Source organism: Triturus cristatus, chromosome 9, assembly GCF_964204655.1.
Source record: "Triturus cristatus chromosome 9, aTriCri1.1, whole genome shotgun sequence".
Taxonomy (NCBI): domain Eukaryota; kingdom Metazoa; phylum Chordata; class Amphibia; order Caudata; family Salamandridae; genus Triturus; species Triturus cristatus.
In genome coordinates this window covers 921,805,803-921,822,888 of record NC_140592.1, presented here as the reverse complement: position 1 = coordinate 921,822,888, position 17,086 = coordinate 921,805,803, and the positions used below count along the sequence as shown (strand labels likewise).

At 45.4% G+C, this 17,086-nt stretch overlaps 1 protein-coding gene across 1 annotated transcript in view; it reads left to right on the top strand.

The window, feature by feature from the left end:
- Positions 1–17,086, top strand: part of PPP4R4 (protein phosphatase 4 regulatory subunit 4) — a 2,085,322-nt gene that overhangs the window by 1,480,728 nt on the left and 587,508 nt on the right. Inside the window, exon 14 of the mRNA XM_085626471.1 lies at positions 958–1,140. Coding sequence (XP_085482597.1) covers positions 958–1,140 — 183 coding nt within the window. The remainder of the gene's footprint in view (positions 1–957; positions 1,141–17,086) is intronic.

Here is a 17,086-nt window from a genome sequence, read left to right as displayed (position 1 = left end):
CCAAAGTACACACACTCTCTACCAGAAGCATGGCAACATCCGCTTCTTTGTTCGCAAGAGTACTGGTGTCGGACATATGAAGAGCGGCCACATGGTCTAACAAACATACTTTTACTAAACATTATTGTCTTGATGCTGTTAACAACAAGGATGCTGAAATGGCCCAAGCAGTGCTTCAAATCCTTTTTCAATAAGGTGAGCTCCTTGGTATTTATGGCATAATATTTTTTTCTTCTTAACACTAAGTATGAATAAACACTTATGTATAATTCTCACCTCCGCATACAGCTTCATTAATGCCAACATGTTCTGTTGCTCTCTATTCAGATGCAAGCATGTGAATCTATGAAAGATTCAATACTGGAGAAAAGCAAGTTACCTGTACACTGTGGTTCTCCAGTATTGATATCTTTCAAAGATTCACATGCAACCCACCTGCCTCCCCTCCAGTCACTCACCTCATTGCCATTTCTCTTATATAGTAGCATGGGTAACTTTACGACTCATGCTTAGAAATCTAAGGCGTGAAGTCACTGCACAGAAGGGAAGGGTGGAAACTCTGCTCTGATTGGTCAGACTTTAGTCATGCACAAAAAGATGTGGAATGCTACTCAATCCTATAGGGAAATACAGTTATAATTGACCTAGAAGAAAGATTTTTTACACTACTAGTTATAATTACCGAGGGACTCCCTCCTCGATGATGGGGAAGATGCCAGCATGTGAATCTATAAAAGATATCAGTACTGGAGAACCACAGTGTACAGGTAAGTAGCTTGATTTTTACTGCAAATAAATAACTTTTTACCCGAATTTCCACCAGGCTAAACCTGCTAATGTTCACTCGTGAATCTTAGAACTTCAGTAAAGCTTACGTGTAACTAGTGTGAAAAAAATACATGCAATATTTGGTCTTGTGTAAAACAATTTTTTAACTCAGTTGTTTATTTTTCTCAGTTAATAACAGTTCCTGATCTGATTCCTGCACTAACAATGGCTGAACAGAAAGCTGCAAAGACTTTGAAGTGGAGAAGTCATGAAAAGTTGCTGCACAAATATGCATGCTTGCCTCGTGTAATATCAAGTGATCAGATATATTATCGCTTCTTGCACAGAGTGTTTACAATTGTGATGACAACTGTGAGTACTAAAATGTTGCGTTACTACTGGTTTATACGATAAGACAATGTAGTGCTACATTTTGTAAGCTAGTTTTGTTGTGCAGGGATGTGGGTTCCAGAAGGGCATGGGATTAGTATGAGCAAATAGTCTAGCATTTAGGAATCACATGCCTGCTCCAAAATATCACACTACATACATTTCTCTTCCAGGGGATCCTCATCAACAGTCATGCAAGCATTAAATAGTCCCATTCACAATGGAGATCCCAAAGCACTTCAACAAAACTATGTATGAACATGTACATATGTACCCCTACTCAATAAACTTTTTAAGAAAGGCGTGCCACAGTCATGAACATTAATGTGTGCAGCCTATGACAGACTAAAAAAAATGCCATATTTCATTTTAAAAAAGCATCCAACTTGATAAAATATACCGTAAGTAAATATAAGTGACTAGAGAAAACGTTTCACAAACCTTTTTAAAAGTAGAAGGAAATTGAATGAAGGGCAATGTTAACAGATAAGCTGCAATGCAAATACATATAAATAGATGTATCCTATCATGGCCCACAGATGACAATTAGTCAGTTCTATTTTTACTGAAAGAAGAGGATCCTATTTGAATGGAAGAAAATACTACAAAGCTTCTTGTTCTGGAAGGTGAAAGGATTGATTATGACTGCGATGTAAATTCCCCTGGAAAAAAACTGGATTATAGACAAGTATTTGTAATAAACCAAATGCTATAAAAAAAGTAAATTACATTTATTCATTTTTAGTCTTTTAATAATTAGTTTCATGATTGTGACACTCCTTTCTACATAAATGTATTGAGCAGATGTATATATACACATGTTTATATATTTTTTTGTTAAGTGCTTCGGGATCCCACACATGGGCCGGACTATTCCATGCTAATGACAATAATGAGGTCTCCCATGGCAATAATGAGGATTCCTGTAAAAGAAAACTAGAATAACAGATAAGTAACTTTTCAAATGTTCCTTCTCCACAGTTGTGTCTTTCGTAGATGCACATACTGAATTATCAGATGGATTTATCAGATGGAAAATCAATGATAGAAGTTGTAAATTGTCAGTCTCAGAATGCACTAATCTTTACAGAATAATGTTAAACCATTCTACAGCTAGGTGTGATCTACAAGGAAGCCAAGGTAGTAGGGAGGCTTTGAACTGCACTTTTTGACTACCATTGTAATGGGTACATGATGCATGTTAAGTAGAACTCTCACAGAACTCTGACATTTCTTAGGAAATTTACTTAAGAATCTGATTTTCAACAACTTACTGTGCAAACTGCTACATTCTGCAAATAGATAACAATATTTTTTTTACAATTGCATTCCACCCTGATATTTTTTATTGGTGTCTTACTCCAAGATGCAGGACATCAGAGAATGCCACTCATTCCTTATCTCTCAGCAGTTGGTCCAATCGATATATGCATTTCTTTTTCCTTGTGCTTGATATTTTTATAAACATGTCTGAGACTTCTGCAAAAGATGAAAAGTTCCTTTCCAGGACTAGCCAGTCTTGTTGGAGAAATTGGACATTTGTTGACAATACTAGATTGCTGTGCATATAAAAATGTTTTAAGTATGGCTGATAGTTGCCCTCAAAGGCGTAAAATATTCAGGTAACAAGTTATTGATGGTATGACAAGCTAAGCAAGAGGAAACATCTGGAATTTTAATCGAAAGGGGACTGTGGCAGTGGTTTCATTGTAGCCTAGTTTTCTTCTTCAATGAGTCTACCTTCTGCTGGTACAGAACAATTGTAGCTCATGATCCATAAGAATGTCCTGCTTGATACTGAAATTATTGCTAATGAACTCATCGGTGAAGATGATCACATCAACAACAAGACCCTCAAGAACACTCATGTTATTGACTCCACCATTATTGAATTCCTCTTGTTATCAACTTTTTTACCATCAACAAATTTGTTGTCAGGAAGGCTTAGACCTTCAATGAACAAAACTTTGTCAACATCCTAATCAGCGAGAGCTAAGACATTGGCAACTACATCCTCAATAACTACAAAAACGTCTGTATTGACCTAGGTGTGATCCACTGACAAACAACAGTCATTAAAGCCCTTTTTGTCAACAAAAGCTATAAAACCTCAGTTCAGTCAGCAGTAACAACTCTGTTACTGCCATGGGCTATTATATTCTCTGTTCATTGGTCACACAATTCTGATGGATACCTCTGCCTGTGGATTCCTCACCTTTTGAATTACCCCTGCACTAGCATTCCGCCGAAATTCTTTTCCTAGCTCTGCCACGGTGTCTTTCTTCGGACCACGATGTTGAAGGGTGTTCCTGTTGTCGGAAAATGAATCCTAAGGCGTTGAAGGAGCGTGAAACGAAGCTCTTCTTGGCGAAGGGGAAGAAGGAAAAGAGGAGTCTTAAGGGCTCAAAGTCGTCGACCTCGCATTCTTCGAAGTCTAAGAAGTATAAGAAGTCAACGAGGAGACACGGTTCTCGACTTCGCTCGGCAAGGCTTCGAGGTCGACTTCACCTGTTCAGCGATGCTGGGAAAAGGACTTTGCTTCTCCGTCGCCTTCTCCATCTCCGCAGGTGACTCCAATCCACTCGCTGACTCAGGGGGGTTCGCCGGCGTCAAGAGGCTCTTTGACGCCCAGAGGATCTCCGGCACCCAGAGGGTCTCCGGTGCCCAGGGGTTCTCCGGCACCCAGGGAGTCTTCTCCTGTACCTGTGGCTTCATCTGAGCGGGCGCCGGCCTTACCGGCTCCGCAGCCTCAGCTTCCAGTTCGGCATCGGATGGATCCAAATCAAAGAGGCCCAGTTCCTTAACCTCCTTTTCCTGGACTAGGAGCGGATCCCTCGCATTTCATAAATGAGATGTATGGCATGTTTGCCAGGGCATCCTACCCTTCCGGTGCGCCTTCTGACCCCATGGGTTCGCTTGCCTTTAACTTGGGTGTTCCCCAGCAGTATGCCCAGGTGCCTTTCATGCCTTTAACGCTGACGGCTCCATCTTGGCAGTTTGAGGTGCCGAGGTTTTCGACTCCGAATTCTCAAACTCCGTCTGGTGTCGAATTGGCGCCATCTTGGATTGGCGCCATTGCCACCGGCACCGCAGCTGGCGCCGCCAAACCCAAACCAGCGTTCTGGGAGGGAAGCACAAAGGCTGCTAGAAGAGGATGAGTACCGGCAGGAGGAAGGAGAGATACTCGACTCCGTGGACTAATTCGAGGGTCTGCAAGAGGCCAGTGGTTTAGATACTTCACCAGAGTGGGAGCTCACTTCACCAAAGTCTTTCCCCTCTCAGGATGTTGCTCCTTATCATGTGGTGATTAGGAAAGCTGCTGCATTGTTGGATCTTCAGTTGCCTTCAGCAGAAGTTAAGTCTAATATTTTGACTGAAGTGCTTACCACATCTTCATCAGTTAGTGAACAGAAGCCCTTGACTGCTCCTGCAGTTTCCAGAGCAATTGCAAGGAGATATAGGCCAGCTCCTGGAGATCCAGCTTTTCTTTCTGCCCACCCATCACCTGAAAACTTGGTGGTTCAGGCTTCATGCTCCAAGAAGTCGACTGGGTCCTTCCCTACCACCCCGGGGGATAGGGACTCTAAGAAAATTGAACAGTCGGCCAAGAGAGTTTTTTCCTCAGCAAGTATGGCGCTGAAGTTTACAAACGCCACTTATTTGCTTTGGACATACATTCATGCCCTCATTGACTCTGTTAAGCAATTGGCCCCTAAACTTCCTGAGGGTGATCGCGTTCACTTTCTTGAGGCTCTTTCAGATTCTCAAGCAGCTGCCCGACAGGTCATTCAGTCGGGTTTGGACACTGCAGACTCAGTTGCCTGGGTAATGGGTTCTTCAATTGCAACGAGGAGGCATGCATGGCTCAAATCTTCTGGTTTTCCTCCAGATGTTCAGGCTGCTCTATTGGATCTGCCTTTCGAAGGTTCAAGGTTGTTTGGTAGCAAAGCAGACTCTGCTCTGCAGTGTTTTAAAGACAGTAGGGCTACTGCGAGATCTTTGGGCCTGCAGTCTCAACCTAGAAGGTATGGCTACAAGAGGTATCGAGGCTTTGGGAAGGTTTCTTCCTTTCGTGGCCTTCAGCAACCTCAGCAGTAACAGCAGCAAAACCCTCTGTACAGGTCGTCGGCAGCAGTCCTCCTCCTCCTCCTCTTCTCCTGTCCCCCCCACTGGTACCATGGGAAAGCCACTCTAGATCCTCCATCTTGGAGCATGTTGGTCCTGTAGGGGGTCGGGTGTCCCATTTTCTACAAAATTGGAAATCGGTTACCTCTGACGATTGGGTTTTGAATCTTGTAGAGAATGGGTACACCCTCCCTTTTCTAGAGTTTACTCCTCCTTACCCTCCTCACCAGGATTGGTATTCAGAGGACCATTTATTTCTCTTACAACAGGAGGATCTTGTCTTGTTGCAAAAAGGAGCGATAGAGGTGGTTCCAGAGCAGATAAGGGTTTAGGGATGTTACTCCCGTTATTTCATGATTCCCAAAATGGACGGTCTATTGAGGCCGATCCTGGACCCAAGGATTTAGAATTTTTACCTCAGACAGGAAAAGTTCAAAATGTTGACCTTGGCTCAGGTTCTTCTAGCGCTGCAACTGGAAGACTGGATGGTGCTGATCGATTTGTGCGATGCGAATTTCCATCTTCCCATCCTGAAGTCGCATCTGAAGTATCTCCGGTTTATTGTAGGGTTGCAACACTTGGTCTCACTTCCGCACCATGGTTCTTTACAAAGGTGATGGCGGTAGTGGCAGCACATCTCAGAAGGTCAGAGGTTCCTGTTTTCCCTTATCTGGACGACTGGCTGCTGAAAGCCAAGTCTCCAGAAATGGTGTTACGCCACTTGCAAGCAACAACGCGTTTGTTGTTCAACTTGGGTTACTCATTAAATCTACCCAAATCTCACCTGGTGCCTTCTCACCGTAGCCTGTTCATAGGGGCAATACTGGACACTACTGTGTGTCGAGCTTTCCCGCCTCCGCAGAGGATTCTCGACATTCAGGAGATGATTCCTTTGTTTCACGATGGAGCAGTTCTTCCAGTCCTGAAGGTCCTATACGCCTGCTCGGTCTTTTCGCTTCCTGCATACTGTTGGTCAGTCATGAATGCTGGCGTATGAGGGTACTCCAGTGGTGCCTCCGCAGGCAGTGGTTTCAACACAACGGAGAGCTCAGGGAGAAAATCAGAATCTCCAGAGACACTGCAGCGGACCTGTCTTGGTGGAGTGTGTAGAGCAACCTGTCTCAAGGAAAGCCCTTTCAGTTTCCTCCGCCGGTGGCCACAGTGATCACGGTTGCCTCCACTCTGGAGGTCAAAGGTCTTTGGTCTACAGAGGAAAGGTTGCTTCACATCAACCGTTTGGAATTGCGGGCGATTCATTTGGCACTAAAGGCCTTCCTTCCTTCCCTTCGCAGTCAGTCAGTTCAGGTCCTGATGGACAACACTACCGCTATGTGGTACATCAACAAACTGGGAGGTGTAGGGTTGCATCGTCTCTGCAGAGAGGCTCGGCGACTCTGATCCTGGGCTCAGGACCATCGGATTTGTGTAATGGCAAATCATCTGGCCGGTGTTCTAAATGTTCGTGCGGACAGTCTCAGTCGGCATTACTTGGCCGATCACGAGTGGCGACTTCATCTGGAGGTGGTTCATCTTGTCTTCAAGATGTGGGGATTTCCTCGGTTGGACCTCTTTGCCACTCACGAGAACGTGCACTGCCCATTGTTCTGCAGTCTCCAGTTTCCAATGCAGGGATCGTTGGGTGACGCGGTTCAGTTGGATTGGAGTTCGCAGGTCCTTTGCTTGTTTCTCCCCACACCCTTGATTTCTCGAGTTCTGAGGAAGGTTCGCCAAGACTGGGCCCAAGTCATATTGATCACCCCGGATTGGCCAAGAAGGGTGTGGTACACAGATCCACTTCACCTCTTGTCGCACCCTTCGCTCTGTCTTCCTCTCAGGGCAGATCTCCTCCCGCAATCACAGGGTCAGGTTCCTCACCCCCACCTCCAGAGCCTTCACCTTCATGCCGGGAGATTGAACGGGGCATTCTGAGTACTTTCTCTCTCCCACCGGATGTGGTGGATGTTATTTTATCTTCCAGAAGACACTCCACCAAATCTATTTATTCCTCCAGGTGGGCTAAATTTGTGAAGTGGTGTGGTGTGGTGAAGGGTTGTGCTGTAGCTACAGTTAAAGGTTATTTGTTTAAATCTCCTGTTTTTATGAGATTCATTAAGGGCCTTACCAATAAGTTTCCTCCCACTCCTTTCATTATGCCTCAGTGGGATTTGAATCTTGTTCTTACTTTTCTAATAGGTTCTCTTTTTGAGCCTCTTCATGGTTGTCCCTTGGGGCTTTTTTCCTTCAAAACGGTCTTTTTGATTGCTATTGCCTCGGCCAGGAGGGTAAGTGAGCTTCAGGCTCTTAGTTCTAAACCTCCATTCTCGACCATTCATGCAGAAAAGATGGTTCTTAGGACCAGGGCTGCTTTCCTGCCTAATGTGGTTACTCCTTTCCATTTGGGACAGTCTATTACCTTACCTACCTTCTATCCCCCCCTCACCCTTCAATGGAGGAGGAGAGACTTCATTGCCTTGACCCCATGAGGGCGGTCGCGCGTGCTTGAGGGCTGACACTCACTGTAACCTACAATTTTACCTTGTGTTTTAGCGGGCTCTCCCGCGTTTTGTGTACAATTGTGATGCTTTGATTGTCCTTGGTAGCATTTGCGTAATTTGCACATTTTTAAAATCAACTTTTACCTTATCGTTTTCACGTGTCTTTTTTGCTGGTCCTGCCGCGATTCTTGTAATTTGGGGTATGTTATATTGCACAAACTTTTAATTGCGCTGATTTGCACACTCTGTCAGATGATAGATTGAATTGGGCTCTTTACTTTTCCAATTCTCGTAGTGAGAGTTCTCCCTCACTTCCGGTGGCACAGAGCTAGGCGCCATTTTGTTTTGTACGCGCTCTAGTCTCTAGCCCACCGGCACTATTTCAATGCACGCTGCGCGTTCGTGCAGCGGACGAGCGCAGCGGGTGCGCTGCTGGCGCGCCAAAGGCGCGCCTAAGGCAAGCCTGTCTGCGCCCGTCAGCGGCGCGTCTGGGGCCGGGGCCAGTTATGCTGCCCGTTTTGGTGCCTATGATTCGCGTCTCCCTCCTTACTCTAGCGAGCAGCTTCTTCAGCTGCGTGGTCTCTGGTGTGATCATCGGATCTTTCCTGATCTCCAAGGGGTACGTGACTTCGTATGTTGTGCCTGTGGCTTTCGGTTGCAGTCGGGTGCTACAGTGGCGACTTCTACGGCTAATGACTTTGTCTTCTCGGCGGCGTTGCTCAACGTCCGCTCTCTGAAAAAGCATCACACGGAAGTGTTTGAGCTTTTGGACGACAAGTCACTTGGTTTTCTTTTTGTAACGGAGACCTGGCTCGACAATTCCTCCGACCCGCTTATATCCTTGGCTATCCCGTCGGGTTATAAAATCTCCAGGCTAGATCGGATAACAGGGCGAGGTGGGGGGCTGGCTGTCATCTTTAAAGAGAAGTGGGAGCTGTCCAAGTGTTCCCTCAGTTCGTGGGGCGGTTGTGAAGCACTTGATTTCACTATCCGCTGTTCCGCCCACTTCTTTCAGGGCGGCTCTTTGATCTATCGCTCTCCGGGTGCGGCACACACCTTTCTTCAGGCCTGTGTGGAGGCGATCTCGTCGAGAGCCTTGCAGTTTTCTCATTATCTGCTTTTAGGCGACCTTAATATTCATTCCGACCTGAAAAACGCAAGGGACACTTGTGAGATCCTGGACATCTGCCAGTCTGCTCTTCTCTCACAATGGGTCGATCAGCCGACTCACCTTGGAGGTCACATTCTCGATCCTATCTTCTCTAATTTCCCCCTTTCCATCAAAACCCCGCTCCCGGTCCCCTGGTCAGACCACTATTTAATTGGTTTCTCGTGGGTCGTTTCCTCCCAGTACTAGATCTGCCGTTGGTCACAAACCGGCGTTCAAGAAGGTTGATCCTATTCTCTACGCAAAGACGTTGGAGGCCCATAGGCCATCACTGCCTCATGATCTGGATAAGTCTTTAGCTGCCTTCTCCAACTGGCTCCAAGACTCCCTGGCGTTAATCGCCACGCCGACCTCGGCTAGACAGACTAGGGTCTCACCTTCCAAACCCTGGTTTACGGAGGACCTCTACCTGCTTAAGCAGGGATGTAAGAAATTGGAACGTTCCTGGCGTGTCGGTAACTACTGTCCGGTAGCTAAGGCTAATCTCAGGCAGGGTCAGAAAATTTACTATAAAGCCATCTCCTCGGCAAAAAAAGGCCTTTTTTCCAGCCGGATTGCCCAGGCCCAGAATAATTCTAAGGAGATTTTTTCTATCGTCCAGAGCTTCATGTCCCCTGCGGCGCAGAGCAGTGTCATTCCGGCGACAGTCGACTGGTGCGAGTCGCTCTCCACATTTTTCCGGGATAAGATTTTAAAGATACAGGGCAGCTTCTCTCTCCCGGCTGTGTTAGATGGGCCCACAGCCCCTCTGGACTCATCGCCCATTGCTCCCGGCGCCCTGCCTCTTGAGCATTCCCTGTCTAACTTCGCGCCGGTGGACTTGTCCTGCACTCTAAGAATTTTGCAGGGCCTTAAGTCCGGCTCGCCGGACGACCCGTGCGCAGCAAGACTCCTGGCCTCTGTTGCTGAGACGGTGAATGGGGAAGTTAACCACATCATTAACCTATCCCTACAGCTAGCCAGGGTCCCGTCCTGTTGGAAGCAGGCTAAAGTTCTCCCCTTGCTAAAGAAGCCTAGTCTTGACCCCTCAACTCCCGGGAACTACAGGCCTATCTCTCTTCTCCCTAGCCTGTCGGAGGTATGTGAGAAGATTGTAAGCAGACAGTTGTCGGATTTTGTTGAGGGAGCGGGTCTTCTTCATCCAGCCCAATCTGGCTTCTGTCCTTCTTTTAGCACGGAAGGTGCTCTTGTGGAAGTCTCAGAGGCTATTCGGGAGTGTCTTGAAGCCGGTGGGAAGGCAGCCCTCGTGCTGCTGGACCTGTCGGCGGCCTTTGACACTGTCCCCCACACACTGCTGCTGCGTAGACTGTCTGAGATCGGGGTGTCCAACCTCGCTTGGGATTGGATTCAATCTTTCTTGGATGGCCGGCTCCAGCAAGTCTGGTTACCTCCTTGTGTCTCGTCACCTCTCCAAGTGAGCACGGGGGTCCCTCAGGGCTCCTCCCTTAGCCCCCTTTTGTTCAATATCTACCTCACTCCCCTGGTGGCCCTAGCGGAGAGGTTGGGGGCTAAGGTCATTGCTTACGCTGACGACACCCAACTTCTGTTTACGTGGGAGAAGCAGGGTGCCTCGGTAGACTTCGTGCAGAGGTGTCTTTCCTCGGTTTTTAAGTGGCTGGCAGCTGCCCAATTAAAGTGTAATGAGGACAAATCCGAGGTTCTAATGTTTGAAGACTTCCCCTTGGATTTAGAGAGTCTCTCTGGCCTCCTGATTTCCCTCCGCCGCCTCCACGAGTCAGACCGTAAAGAACCTGGGGGTTTATTTTGATTGTAACCTCTCCTTTGCTAGTCAGGTTAAGCGTCTGACTGGCTGTTGTTTCGGCCTCCTCAGAATCTTGAGAAGATTCCTTCCGCTTCTTCCGCAAGCTGCCAGGGAAGCGGTGGTTCGGGCACTGATCCTATCCAGACTTGACTATGACAATGTTCTTTATGCTGGGATCCCTGCCTACACTCTTAGTAAGCTTCAGGTGACCCAGAATGCGGCGGTCCGCTTGTTGGGGGGCTTGGCGCCCAGGCAGAGCGTGAATGATTATCGCTGTTCCCTTCATTGGTTACCGGTCAAGGCTCGTGTACTATTTAAAGCCCTCACTATGGCCCATCGCGCTCTACATGGACAAGGCCCCGGCTACCTGCAGAGACGCTTTTTGTTCTATGTGCCGGGGAGAGCCTTACGCTCCTCTTCGCTAAGGCCGATGAAGACACCTAGATTTCAGCGTCATAGGCTTGGTGGCGCCTCCTTGGTTGTGTTCGCTGGGTGCGCCTGGAATGCGCTTCCACTTTCGCTTCGCTTTGGTGATGACCTTGGAGTCTTTAAGAAACTGTTAAAAACACATCTCTTTTCTGAAGGTCTGGTTATGATGTTGTCTCCTCTTGGGCCGCGCCGGAACACTCCTCTGAGTAGCTGCGCGCGTTATAGATGCAGATAACATAACATAACATAACTTGTGAAAATGTTGGCAGTCCGCCCGTTTGCCAGCAGGGCACATAAAAAATGGGTGGAACTGACGTCAGCATGCCGACGAGGTGTTCTTATGGCTCCGATGAATTCATACGGAGTTGCGAGCGGACATCCTCGTCGGCGTGGGAGAGCTAGGAAAAGATTTTACGCAGAATGCCGGCACAGGGGTAATTCAACACGTGAGGAATCCACAAGAAGATACTGTATCCACCAAAAAAAAGCATTACCGAAGGTAAGTAACTTGTTCGTCACAGTTATTAAAATTACTCAAAATGCCTCAATCAAAATACTTGCCGGAGCCTAGTCACAATAAACAACAGGCAGGTCCAAAAGCTCTAAACTGTTCATTAGGTGGAGGAACAGGAGAGTTGTGAGAATGAAGGGGCTATGGCACCAGAACAACTGGACATTAGCTTCATTCCAGAAGGCATGGAAAAGTAAATATTGCATGGAGGAAGAATTTACCATTTACGAACTGTACAAGCAACTACTTCAAAGATCTTTTGTGGCCTAGGTACCCACTAATTTACTCCAATCATCAAAGCCATAATGTGTTACTTCTACGTTAGATTGCTTCCTTCATCCCACAGGGACATGTGCCAACTATGCCAGCAACTCCAAAACTAGAAGAAGATATCTCACTGGCCAGCAGCCTTTCAAAATATGACCCCCATATTTCACTGGGAAGCAAGAACAGTGAAAGTTGAAGCCTACCTTATAGTGCCAGCAGGGTGGCTGACATGCATTAACGACCAGATAAACTTACACAACACCAAGATGAAGATGCAAACTCAGTACCTACTGTGGGCTTTAAAACTATTGATTATGCATACGACAATTGTAAATGCGATGTAATGGATGAGGGCCTAATAATCCCGCAGATGCATGTCCAGATAGTAGACAAAAGCTCAGTTACGTAACAGAGGATGTAGGAAAGTCGGATCTGCTTCTTGTGGTTAACCCCACCTTTTGCTAAATGTTAGACTGTTTTTGACTAGTCTGACTGGGATCCTGCTAATCAGGACCCCAGTCTATCTGCTTTCTCCTTAAACTGTTATGCTATGAACTTAGGTACACTCCAGTTTGGATACTAGGATACCCTTGTCAGTCCCTAGTATATGGTACCCATGTACCCAGGGCATAGGTACCCCAGAGGTCTCCCATGGGCTGAAGCATGTATTATGCCACCCGTGAGAGGCCATGCAAAATGGAACTACAGGCCTCCTGGGTCACTGCACTTAAAACCTATAAGTCACCTCTCTAGCAGGCCGTTTCAATCCTGAGGGCAGGGTGCTTTGTTCTAAGTGAGAGGGTGCCACTGCATGAGCAGAACACCCCTGCAGCATACGGAGTCCAATTCAATTCAAAATGCTTTATTCGGTATGTACGAGTACAACCATATAGCAACATACATCAAAACAATAAAGAATCAAATTTATGAAAATAAAATAAAAAGAAAAACATTTAAAATCACATCACTATCCATGCCAATATTGTTAAATCAATAAAGTATATCACATTGAATACAGAATTAAATTTAATCATTAAGTACATTTTAGTAATGGTTGTTAAGGGGGGAGTTAATTCAATTTAGACATTTTAGCAGCAGTTTGTTTGTAATAAAAGTTTGTGCAAATGTCAGTACAAAAATAAATACACAACAAACAATGTAACTTAACAGTAAATCACCAATAGTCATAAAATATAATAGCCAACGGGGTGAACGCGGATAACGGAAGGAGGGAATCATATAATAATTGATTTCCTGTGCCAGGTGCATTTTAAAAAGTAGGTGGCCACGCGATAGCACACATTTGGGGAAGCCAAATCAAACAACAATTGTATTGCGGCTCTTGTATTGTATGTCTTATATTCTAAAAATAATTGCTTCAAATAAAACTTTCTAAAACCAGAATAAAAATTACAGAAGAGTAAAAAGTGGCAGATGCTCTGTTTAGATTTCCCATCGCATGGGCACAGACATAACCCGGGTTTTTTTACGGTTGGGAAAGCCACCAAATGGTGGACTATTCCCAACCTCAGGCGTGCTAGAACGAAGCGATGAGAATTAATACTAACAAATGTAAGATAAGGTGGGAATCTTGTACTAAGGTTATACTCCAAATATAATTTGAACGTACTTTGCATTGCATACTCCTTCGTTCTGGTCCCTTTTGTATGGTCCAAGTAAGTGGTTTTAAGGTTACGCTTTGTTAAAACCGATGTTGTTAAAATATCTTTAAAAATATCCTGGCCAAAGAGAATCTTATACCAGGAGTGAATATGTTCTAACCAGGGGATTTTCGAATGCCGATCTAATTGGATACAGTCCAAAATTACTTCCTGGGTAAACCTAGTTTCTTCTTTGGCCCATATGGACCGCCATAGGGACAAGGGACGCAATGCAATCAGATCTGTGACATAATTTATGCCTAGCTCTCTGTGGGTAATCTCGTTTGAGGCAGAAGCAGGAAGGCATAATAGTCGTTTCAAGTACTTGTTTTCCTCTTGCTGGATGGACAGCGCAATCTGGCGATTATATCCCCATATCCCTGCTCCATACAAAACAGAGGACATGCACCTTGAATTATAGATGGAAATCATCTCTCGAATTCTACGACCCCCCAATTTCGAGGCGAATCTGAAGATGCAATTTGTATTTCTGGTCATCTTCATACCAACACAGGATTGCTCGTTTACCCATCTCCCATCACCTGAAAAGGTGATACCTAAGTAGCAGAAATGTCGAACTGCCTCAAGTTTATCCCCATCTAAAAAGAATGACTTGTTTTTCTTTATTTTCTTACCACAGGTCATAGTCATAGTCTTACCCTTGTTAATTTTAAGCTTTCTGCCCTGAATAAAAATATGAAACTTCTCGATTAACTTTTGCAACCCATTCGCGGTCCTGGAAATCAGGACCGCGTCGTCCGCATATAATAGGACGGGTATTTGCTTACCATTGATGATGGGAGCATCAGCATTAAATTCTTGTAAAAATCGATCAACCTGATTTATAAAAAGGGAGAATAAAAGGGGAGCAAGCACACACCCTTGTCGGATCCCTCTACCAATCTTAAAAAGGGGGGTGCATTCACCATTTGTTCCGAATCTAACCTTACTTGAAAGATTACTGTACATTCTAGCCAAGAGGTGGATGATTTCAGGTGGTGCGCCCATGTCAAGTAGTACTGGCCAGAGCAGTGCGTGTTCCACTAAATCAAAAGCAGAACTTAGATCGGCAAAGCACATAAACAAATTCCCCTCCTTGGCTTTAGTGTACTTGCCGATGATAAGTTCAAGGTTCACGCACTGCTCCATAGTTCCTAGACCCCTTCGGAACCCAAACTGAATAGGCGAAAGAACATTATTGTCCTCGGCCCAGGTCTCTAATCTCACCAGAAGTATACGACTCAAAATCTTTAACGACGAGTCTAAAAGTGAAATTGGGCGATAATTTCGTGCTTCAGCCCTAGAACCCTTTTTAAAAAGTGGTACTAAGATGGATTGACCCCATGAGGTTGGTAACTCGTCCTCGATTGCGGCATTAAAATAACGGGTTAAGATGGGGGCCCATAAAACAATCTCAGATTTGAAAAAGTCCACGGGGACCCCATCTGGACCCGGGGCTTTCCCCCCCTTACTCTTTTCAATTGCCACAATCACCTCGCTTAGTGTCACCGAGAACAATAATTTCTCCCATTTAAAACAGGTTGGAGTATCAGTTAAAACATTAGAATTAAAAACAGTAGTAAAATCAGAATTAAAAATCCCAGTAAAGTGAGCTATCCAGGCCTGACAACTGACATGCGAGGTTAGTTCAGGGACATTGTCGTTCTTCAAGAATGGACTATTTACGGTGTCCCAAAAAAGTTTATGATCTTTGGTATCTGCAGCCAGATCTAATTTTTCCCATGCCGCATCCTGCAATTCCTTCTTCCTAATGGAGAGTGCAGTTTTATAGTTAAGGCGCTCTTCCCTGATCTTACAAACGTCTCTTGGTGTGGCATCAAGTGAAATTTTTAACCTTTTTAATGACTGCGCACAATGGTCATCGAACCACACCGCCTTAACTTTCCTTGATTTCCGAGGTTTGTGTGTCAGGGATTTCTCAATGGTTTTTGTAATAGTTAGGAATTTGGATAGCAGAATTCGTGGGCATGGGTCCAGCAATAAGCAATACTCAACCTCACCACAACAGTTTGTGATCACATTGGCAACAAGTTTAGTAGGGTCAACTTTTATCCATTTCACTCTCATCCCATTCGGTCTTACTGCAACAATGTCCTGAATTGGTTTACCAAAGGTATTCCTTTTGATTCCCCAACCCAATAGTTCAACGGTTACACTGTTGTGATCACTGACCTTTTGTTCAATCACCCAAACATTGATATAAGCTACAGAGCAAGATATCATAATATGATCAATAAATGATTGACTGTTCCTCCCGTGAAATGTCGGACATCTAACATTGTTTTTGTTCTTATCACACTCTAGGAGGTCCAGGTCATATTTGGCCAATAGGTTATTCAGAGCACTACCATAGTTGTTATGCGGGAAATGATTATATACACATGTTGTTTCCCTTCCCGAGTACTCCTCCCTATGGCCACAAGCCCCCTTGAGTGCATAGGTACATGATTTAATGTTAAAATCTCCCACCCATATGATGGCTGCAGGTTTGGGTGTACTCAATAAAGAGGCATCAATGGCCTGCTCTATGTCAGAAATAAACTTTCCCTGTTTGTGCCCGGCTATGTTGTTATAAAAGTTCACTATTATTAAGTCTCTGCAACCGCTATGAACCATACGCAGAACCGAGGCATGTTCACCTAGAACTACATGATCACTAGCACAGAACTCAGTCAGTGCAGTGGATATCAGGGTCACGAGTCTGCCCTTGGCTCGACCAGCTTGGGATGCCACAGCCTGCACATTAAAGGAAGTATAGCCCTCAACATGTACTTCAGCCCTATCCCAAGTTTCTTGCAGGCAAATAATATCGTAACCTTGTTTAATAAAATCAGCCCATATGGGGGTGTTTACCTTAGAAGCTAGCCCAGCTATATTCCATGTAATAGCCCTTAGGTTCTCTTCTAAGGCGACATGGGATGGGTTGGTAACTATTGTGGCCGATGATATTGTTGGATTTATCATGCATTTTTCGGCAGTACATATGGTGGTATCTGGCACATTAGAAGTTCTTAGAGTGATGTTTTCCGCATCCTGGAGAAGCCCATTACTGCTTTGAGGGTCATCAACCACATTGGGTAACGCAGTAACGTTCCCCACAACTCCACCTCCAATTGGACTCTCCCGCTTCCCCTGCCCAAACTGTAATTTTCAATCACAATCATCCATGCTGGAAAAAACATCAAACCTGTTCCCTAATTCTAAAGGTGTAAAAGGCCTCAGGTGCTCCATTCTCCGAATGTTGTTATTCCTGGGGCCGCTAGGGGGGACCATATTCCAGCCTTGGTGATCGATTCGCTGATTTGGTGCATAAAGGGCAGTGGGGTCATTAGTGTAGACTGAGCGATTTTTCCTTACATAGGATGTGGGGAAAACCAAGGACCTAGGATAGAAATAGGTCAAAGATCGAGGGCGAATTTGGCTATTACCGTTGCCCAGGGGCCAGTTCAATATAGAAGCTACCGCTTCTGGGTCTCTGAAATTGATCAG